The sequence below is a fragment of the Pseudophryne corroboree genome, chromosome 4 (genome assembly GCF_028390025.1).
Source record: "Pseudophryne corroboree isolate aPseCor3 chromosome 4, aPseCor3.hap2, whole genome shotgun sequence".
Lineage (NCBI taxonomy): Eukaryota > Metazoa > Chordata > Amphibia > Anura > Myobatrachidae > Pseudophryne > Pseudophryne corroboree.
Genome location: NC_086447.1, coordinates 771,018,589 through 771,028,186, shown reverse-complemented (window position 1 = coordinate 771,028,186; position 9,598 = coordinate 771,018,589). Strand labels below are relative to the sequence as shown.

The window sequence follows — 9,598 nt, the reverse complement described above, 5'->3', positions numbered from 1 at the left end:
ACACTGCTCAAAAAAATAAAGGGAACACTAAAATAACACATCCTAGATCTGAATGAATGAAATAGTCTTATTAAATACTTTGTTCTTTACATAGTTGAATGTGCTGACAACAAAATCACACAAAAATTATCAATGGAAATCAAATTTATTAACCCATGGAGGGCTGGATTTGGAGTCACCCTCAAAATTAAAGTGGAAACACACACTACAGGCTGATCCAACTTTGATGTAATGTCCTTAAAACAAGTCAAAATGAGGCTCAGTAGTGTCTGTGGTCTCCTCGTGCCTGTATGACCTCCCTACAACGCCTGGGCATGCTCCTGATGAGGTGGCGGATGGTCTCCTGAGGGGTCTCCTCCCAGACCTGGACTAAAGCATCCGCCAACTCCTGGACAGTCTGTGGTGCAACGTGGCATTGGTGGATGGAGCGAGACATGATGTCCCAGATGTGCTCAATTGGATTCAGGTCTGTGGAACGGGCGGGCCAGTCCATAGCATCAATGCCTTCGTCTTGCAGGAACTGCTGACACATTCCAGCCACATGAGGTCTAGCATTGTCTTGCATTAGGAGGAACCCTGGGCCAACCGCACCAACATATGGTCTCACAAGGGGTCTGAGGATCTCATCTCGGTACCTAATGGCAGTCAGGCTACCTCTGGCGAGCACATGGAGGGCTGTGCGGCCCCCCAAAGAAATGCCACCCCACACCATTACTGACCCACTGCCAAACCGGTCATGCTGGAGGATGTTGCAGGCAGCAGAACGTTCTCCTTGGCGTCTCCAGACTCTGTCACGTCTGTCACATGTGCTCAGTGAGAACCTGCTTTCATCTGTTAAGAGCACAGGGCGCTAGTGGTGAATTTGCCAATCTTGGTGTTCTCTGGCAAATGCCAAACGTCCTGCACGGTGTTGGGCTGTAAGCACAACCCCCACCTGTGGGCGTCGGGCCCTCATACCACCCTCATGGAGTCTGTTTCTGATTGTTTGAGTAGACACATGCACATTTGTGGCTTGCTGGAGGTCATTTTGCAGGGCTCTGGCAGTGCTCCTCCTTTTCCTCCTTGCACAAAGGTGGAGGTAGCGGTCCTGCTGCTGGGTTGTTGCCCTCCTACGGCCTCCTCCACGTCTCCTGATGTACTGGCCTGTCTCCTGGTAGCACCTCCATGCTCTGAACACTACGCTGACAGACACAGCAAACCTTCTTGCCACAGCTCGCATTGATGTGCCATCCTGGATGAGCTGCACTACATGAGCCACTTGTGTGGGTTGTAGGGAGGTCATACAGGCACGTGGAGGCCACACACACTACTGAGCCTCATTTTGACTTGTTATAAGGACATTAGATCAAAGTTGAATCAGCCTGTAGTGTGTTTTTCCATTTTAATTTTGAGGGTGACTCCAAATCCAGACCTCCATGGGTTAATAAATTTGATTTCCATTGATAATTTTTGTGTGATTTTGTTGTCAGCACATTCAACTATGTAAAAAACAAAGTATTTAATAAGAATATTTCATTTATTCAGATCTAGGATGTGTTGTTTAAGTGTTCCCTTTATTTTTTTGAGCAGTGTATATATATATATATATATATATATATATATATATATATATATGTGTCATATATAGAAGTGGGATCGGTATGTGATGCTGTGCTGGCTGTCCGTATACCAACACCGGCATCCTGTGCGGCAGAATGCCGGCAGGGGTGCGAGTGCAATGAAGCTCCTTGCAGGATCAGTGGCGAGCATCGCTCACCACAAGTTCTATTCTTCCTCTATGGGTGTCGTGGATGCTGGTAGAGGAGGAATCATCTACCTCGCCAGTATTCCGGCGGCAGTATGGTGACCCTGTCAGGATCCCGGCGTCAGTATTAAGACAGCCGGGATCCCGACAAGCGGTATGCTAACCGCATACCGTAGAAACATATGATCCTCCTACACAAAGTATACAAGGGGATCTGGGGAGAGGGCCCATGATTATGGTGGTTCACATGATGATGATGTGGGTCCCTAAAACCAATGCTTGTCTGCACCTAGTACACATTTTCAACCTGTGTCTTTCCACTAGCACAAGAATCCATCTTCCAACCATACCGCTCTTTCCAGCTACCACCTCATTTCTTTCCTCCTTTTTGCTTCCAAACAACTTGCATGGCCAAATTTCTATTTACTCAATCAGATCTTAACACAGTGCTATCGTCTTCCACCCTCTACACGCCACCAAAACTGTCCTCTATTAATGTCTAAGTCAAAGGGTCATTTATCCCTTCTCATTTTCAACCTCATTGACCTTCTTCATCCTCATTGACCTCTCTTCAGCTTTCAATACAGTTGACCAACCTCTACTACTTAATACTGAAATCTAAATTGCAGTGTAAAAATAAAGCAGCCAGTGTTTACCCGGCACAGAGACAATATAACCCACCCAAATCTAACTCTCTCTGTACATGTTATATCTGCCCCACCTGCAGTGCACATGGTTTAGCCCATTAGAGAAAGATTTTGCTTTTGCGATCTTGTCTGAATTAGACCCTTAGAGTAGTGAAATGGAAAGTTTTTATGCTGAAAGTAAGAGAGACAGCAAGGTGATTTGGAGAGAAAGATGTAATCATAGTTCACTTGGGATGCAACGATCTAGGAAAAATAAATATGTACACTTAATAGATTAACAGGTTAGTTAATATCATGGGGAAGGACCGTAATCATTATGTAACTTAATCTGAGGCCAGCAGAACTACAGCCTTTTTGGAACACATACAATTAAGGTAGACGGCAACTCCTATAAGTGTTAGGATTTCCAGGTGTTGATCTGAAAATAATGGTGGTCATTCCGAGTTGTTCGCTCGCTAGCTGCTTTTAGCAGCATTGCAAACGCTAGGCCGCCGCCCTCTGGGAGTGTATCTTAGCTTAGCAGAATTGCTAACGAAAGATTAGCAGAACTGCTACTAAAAATTTTCAAGCAGTTTCTGAGTAGCTCCAGACCTACTTCTAGATTGCGATCACCTCAGTCCATTTAGTTCCTGGTTTGACGTCACAAACACGCCCTGCGTTCGGTCAGCCACTCCCCCGTTTCTCCAGACACTCCTGCGTTTTTGCCTGACACGCCTGCGTTTTTAGCACACTCCCGGAAAACGGTCAGTTACCACCCAGAAACGCCCCTTTCCTGTCAATCACTCACCGATCAGCAGTGCGACTGAAATGCGCCGCACGAACAACAGCAAAACTGCTAAGTTTTTAGTTAAATAACTAAGCGCATGCGCGCTGCGTACCATGCGCATGCGCATTTAGCAGCAAATCGCAGCATAGCGAAAATCGGCAACGAGCGAACAACTCGGAATGACCACCAATAAGTGACAGAGGAGAACGTCATCTTACCTGAACAGCAGTTTGGTCAGAGACACCGTAGGGATCTGTAGCCTGGACATTGAAGTTGAATATTCCAGCTTTTCCGGTCACAGAACCGACTACAATCTGTCCTGTGTGTTTGTCAATATCAAATTCTGCCCCTGAATAGTTCACCAAACTGTAGATAAGGACTTCATTCGACAGTAAATCTTTGTCTTTAGCCTTTAGAACAAAATGTTTTCAGGCATTATAATTAAGCATATCGAGCACATTATAACTGTTCTGTCAATTAAGAGTCTCCTCAGTATATTATAGGAATTCCTGCTCTGCAAGCAAATTAGACAACCTCAATGAGAGAAAGATCTGGATGCAGTGTAATTAGAGATGTTTCTTTTGTATTACCAGCTCTAGATGGTTTTACATATAATTTCATTCATTTGTTTTCATGCTTACGCAACTTTTAGAATTGCAAGAAACATCTTAAAGCAACAGGAGACCAACGGACCCGAAATATGCCTTGTAAAAATCTGAGACCTATTTATCAGGACCGGACGATAAGGAAGATTTTTCTACTGCCAATTATTGTAGGGAATTTTTTTTTTTTCTTTCACCTATGTAGCAATGAAAATATTGCTGGAGAACCTGACTGAAGCTCAACTCCCTGGCGATACTAGTTGGTGGCATTAGGTGACTGCTCTGAGTATGCTTGAGAAATAAAGACTAATTATGATAATGTATTTTAATGTAAAAAAATTAGTTTCATTTTAATAATAAAGTGTTTATCATTGTAACAATCCCCTGTGATCTCCAGCCTGAGATGTTAATAGTGATAGGGGGACAGCAGGCGGTATTCGTATCTCTGCTGTCCTTGTTTAATAGTCAAGTAAGTGGAAGCCTTCACTACAAGCGGGACTTTGATAAAAGAGGATTTTGGTACTTACCAGATAAATCCTTTTCTTTGAATCCACAAGGGGCACTGGAGTACTCTTGGGATATGGACGGGGCGTTAGCAGGGACAGGAACATTTAAATATTTAAATTAGTAACCCTTCACCCCCTCCATACTCCCAAGATACCTCAGTGTTTTTTACTGAGCCGAACAGGAGCGATAGAGAGGATGAACAATGGAGAATGACATATAATATTATAACATAACGGACAACTAGAAAGTTGACACATAACAAACGGACAACTAGAAAGTTGACACAACAATAGATAACAATCATCTTAACATTTGAACAAGTCGGTGAGAATGTGTTACCATAGGATTTACTGAACTTACCACAAGCCAGATGAAACTGCTCTGGGTGAGCGTCCAGTGCCCTCTGTGGATTAAAAGAAAAGGATTTATCTGGTAAGTACCAAAATCCTCTTTTCTTTTTCATCCACTAGGGGTCATTGGAGTCTTCTTGGGACGTACCAAAGTTTCCCCCTTGGGCGGGAGAGATGGTTGGCACCTGTAACACTAGATGGCCAAAGCTTGAGGCTGATGCCGCAAACGTATCAAACTTGTAAAAGCGCACAAACGTGTGCACTGTTGACCATGTAGCTGCACAGCAAAGTTGCGTCGTAGAAGCGCCACGACCTGCTGCCCATGACGTTCCCACAGAACGTGTGGAATGTGCTGAAACAGATGCAGGCGGTTTTAGACTTGCATGAAAGTACGCTTGACGAATGGTCAGCTTAATTCATCTAGCCACGGTCTGTTTGGAAGCTGGCCATCCTATCTTGACTGCATCATAGAGAACAAACAATGTATCCATTTTATGTACTGTTGATGTTCGGGCTACATAAACGCGGAGTGCGCATACCACATCCACAGTAGCTGGAGTTCCTGAATCTTCTGAAAACAACAGGAACTATGATTGGTTGATTGATGTGCAAAGAAGAAACTACTTTAGGTAGAAAAACGGGATTCGTCCGAAGTTCCGCTTTGTCATCATGAAATACCACACACGGTGGCTTGCATGACAAGTCAACCAATTCTGAAACACGCCTTGCCGAAGCTAAGGCTAGGAGAAACACTGTTTTCCAAGTTAGAAACTTAACATCCAGGTGTTGCAAGGATTCAAAAATTGAAGACTGCAAAAAATCCAAAACTAGATTCAAGTCCCATGGAGCTATAGGTGGTATGAATGGAGGTTGAACTCTAAGGACACCTTGCAGCAAAGTGTGAACTGTTGGCAAAAGAGCCAAACGCCTTTGAAAGAAAATTGACAAGGCAAAGACCTGCACTTTTAGTGTAGCTAAACGTAGTCCTACATCTAACCCCGCCTGTAAAAATAGCAAAAGACAGGATAACTTGAAAAAAAGATGTCAGAAACTTCCGAGCTTCACACCAACCAATATAAGCTTGTCAAATCGGGCTAAAGGAACGGACCCTACTGTAGTAGCAGAAGCGGCCACGGATCATCTGCGAGTAGACTGCAGAGATCCAAGAACCATGCTCTCCGAGGCCAACGAGGTGCCACTAGTATGACGGTTGTGGATTCTCTTTTGATCCGCTTTAGCAACCGAGGAAGCAGCGGAAATGGTGGAAACAGATACATTAGGCTGTACGACCACCCTATTGTGAGACCATTCACTGCCACTGCCTTTGGATCTCAGGTTCTGGACACATACTGGGGTGTTTGATGATTTTGGCGAGGTGCCATTAGATCCACCTGCGGTTAACACCACTGCTGGACCAACATCTGGAACACCTATGGATGTAAAGCCCATTCTCCTTGATGAAAATCCTGATGGCTGAGATAATCTGCTTCCCAGTTGTCCACTCCTGGAATGAACACTGCTAACAATATCACTTGGTGATGCTCAGCCCAATTCAGGATTCAAGCAACTTCTCGCATGGCCATGCAACTTCGAGTTCTTCCTTGTTTGTTGATGTATTCAACTGCTGTCGCATTGTCTGACTGAACCTGAAGAGTCTGAGACTGGAGCAAGTGAACTGCCTGTCACAGCACATTGTAAATTGCCCTGAGTTCCAGGACATTTATTGACAGTAATCTATCTCGGTCTGACCATAGACCCTGAATGTAGGACCACTGCTCCCCAACCTCTGAGACTTGCATCCGTCATCAAAATTATCCAATTCCAGACTCTGAACCTTTTTCCCGCGGTGAGATTGTGTATGTGGAGCCACCAGAGTAGTGATACTCTGGTCCTCGGAGACAACCGCACCATCTGATGAATTTATAGATGAGAGCCTGACCACTGCGCGAGAAGATCCAGTTGAAAAGGATGTGAGTGAAATCTTCCGAACTGGAGTGCTTCAAAAGATACCACCATCTTTCCTAACAGTCAAATGCACAACTGCACCAAGACTGTCCGTGTTTTGAGCACTAACTGTACCAGATGACAAATACTTTGTGCTTTCTGTTCTGGCAGGTAAATTTGTTGATCCACCGTATCCAGAATCATTCCTAGGAATTTAATTCTTTGACACAGAACCAGGCTTGATTTCTTCAAACTGACAATCCAACCGAGCTGAACTAGTACACTGTACGTTAGAAAGGCATGTTGAAGAAGTATTTGTTGAGACGGAGCCTTGACGAGAAGGTTGTCTAAGTACAGAACTATTATCACTCCAAGGGATCTGAGATGAGCTATCATCACAGACATCACCTTTGTGAATACCCGAGATGCTGATGAGAGGCCAAACGGAAGTGCCTGAAATTGATAATGGTTTTGTTGTACTGTAAAACCTTAAGTACGCCTGATGCGGTGGCAAATTGGAATGTGTAAGTACACATCCTTGAGAGCCAGTGAAATCATGAATTCCTGTGGGTCTAAACCTGCAATCACTGACCGCAGGGATTCTATCTTGAATCTGTAGTAAGTCACGTACTGATTGAGCCCCTTCAGGTTCAATACTGGTCTGACCGAGCAATCCAGCTTTGGTACTAGAAAAATATTGGAATAATAACCTTGACCCTGTTGTTGGAACTGGAACCTGAATCAAAACTGCTGAATCTATGAGAGACTGAATCGCTGTCTGCAGAACCGCCTTTTTGTCTCCTGACAAAGGTAGACCTGTCTTGAAAAACCGCATTGGTGGTATACAATCGAACTCTATTCTGTAACCTTTGAACACTAAATTGTGGATCCACCCATCTGTGGATGTCTGAAACCACGCCAAGTGAAAGTTCTGAAGGCGTGCTCCCACTACTGACGATCCAAGATGGGCTGGAAGCCCGTCATGCCACTGGCTTGTCAGCGGCCTTTGTGTCCTGATGACGGTTAGGGGTTTGTTGAAAACCACATCCTCTACCACGTCTACTCTGTATGGTTGTTCCACTCGCACGGTCTCGAAAGGACTGACGTCTAAAAGATTTGACCGCTGGTCTAGCCTATTTCCGTTTAGGAACTGGTGTGGGCAATGGCAGGAAAACAGATTTTCCCCCAGTCACCTGAGAAATCCATTTGTTCAATTTAGGACTAAATAACATATTGCCAGTGTAAGGCAACGCTTCTGTTTCTTGTTTTGAATCTGCCTCTGCCTGCCAAGAACAGAGCCAAAGCGCCTGTCGGGCTGCAACTAGTGAAGCTAAAGGCCGAGAACTAACCTGGCCAATGTCTATAGAAGCCGTACCTAAATACTCAGCAGATTCACAGATGTGATCAGCAAGAAGCATAAGCTGGTCTAAGGGAAGATCCTGTTGTTGGCCCAACTTGAGCTGTGTTGCCCATGCAACTACAGCCTTGTTAACCCAAACACCAACTAAAGCAGGTCTAAGCAACACCCCTACTGCTGTATACATTGACTTTAGCATAACTTCTAGCTTACGCTCTGACGGGTCTTTAAGCGTCATTGCAGCGGGGACTGGAATGGTTAACTTCTTTGAAAGTTTTGAAACTGAGGAATCCACTGTTGGTGGATTTTCCCATTTAGTTGTCATAGACTCTTTGAATGGGTAGACAGAAACCGCCTAGACATAGAAAACCATTTATCTGGATTTTTCCATGCTTCCGTTAACTGCTTATTAAGAGAATCTGAATAAGGAAAACACACAGTTGCCCTGTTTTTTAGCAAATAAAATTTCATAATTTAAAAAGAGGTTACACAGTCTCAGTAAAATTTAGAACCTGGTGTACCGCCCTGATGAGATTATCAATGGCCGGGCTATCAGCAACCTCACTATCTGTCTCCTGGTCCAATTCACCTTCCTCTTGTTCCTCCTGAGATATAAGGTCTGGCATTAAATCATCAGAATGCAACACAGCTGAAACCGGTAAATTATGAGCCAAACTATGACTACTTTTAGGAATTGAGCTAGACCTGGACTTTTGTAAACTCTGCAAAGTCCTGGACATATCCTGAGCGCACTCTGGCAGCTCAGACGGTATTAACCTAGAATCAGACTTAGCCACCTCACTATCTTTTCGTGCAGTGGCAAGCTCTGATTTTAACTCCGACATCACACCTGCCATCATCGCCCAAGGAGGATCAGGGTAGAGGTTTGTATTTGGACCCTTATTTGCAAGACACACTGTGCAAGTGGAAGTTCCATCAGGTAACACACTCTCACAGATATCGCAGACAAGTTGCTTTTTTGATTTCGCATTAGCTTTACTCATTATGCACACATACAGACAGTACAAAAAGTGAAACACAAGTCCCCACGACTCAGTAAAAAAATTATTTAACTAAAGTGTGTAAAAGTCAGAAGTGCACAGCACCTGAAACACACTAAATATGTGCTTCACTGAAATTCCTACTAACACTCTTGCCGCCTCCAGTGGCCATGTGTTGTAGGACCGACACCAAACTTCCTGCAAGAAGAACCAGGAAGTTGTGTTAAAATGGCATCCAGCCATGTGCTTCTCATTTTTTTTCATATACATTAGTTATGTATAATAGAAGCACTGTTTACATATATATACAGTAGATACCTTTACGAATAATATAAGTATCTTCCCATATATATATATACATTACTTTTTCCATATATATATATACATATATATATATATATATATATATATATATACACACACATACAGCAGCAGCCAGCACTCCAGTAAAAGAATCAAGATGCTCAGGTGCCAGAAACTGTAATAGATAAATATCCAACCATGAACGGCACTCAGAGACAGCAATAGAGAGAAAACGTCAAGTTTTTTCTCTATTGCTGTCTCTGAGTGCCGTTCATGGTTGGACATTTTTATATATATATATATATATATATATATATATATATATATATATATATATACGTTCACTCCCCTTGATGAAGTCTTAAGGACGAAACGCG

General features: G+C 43.6%; 1 protein-coding gene across 5 annotated transcripts in view; it reads right to left on the bottom strand.

The window, feature by feature from the left end:
* Positions 1-9,598, bottom strand: part of LOC134910339 (cadherin-23-like) — a 236,059-nt gene that overhangs the window by 131,755 nt on the left and 94,706 nt on the right. For all 5 annotated transcript variants that reach the window (XM_063918239.1, XM_063918234.1, XM_063918237.1 and 2 more), the window contains one exon: positions 3,376-3,567. In XM_063918239.1, coding sequence (XP_063774309.1) covers positions 3,376-3,567 — 192 coding nt within the window. The remainder of the gene's footprint in view (positions 1-3,375; positions 3,568-9,598) is intronic.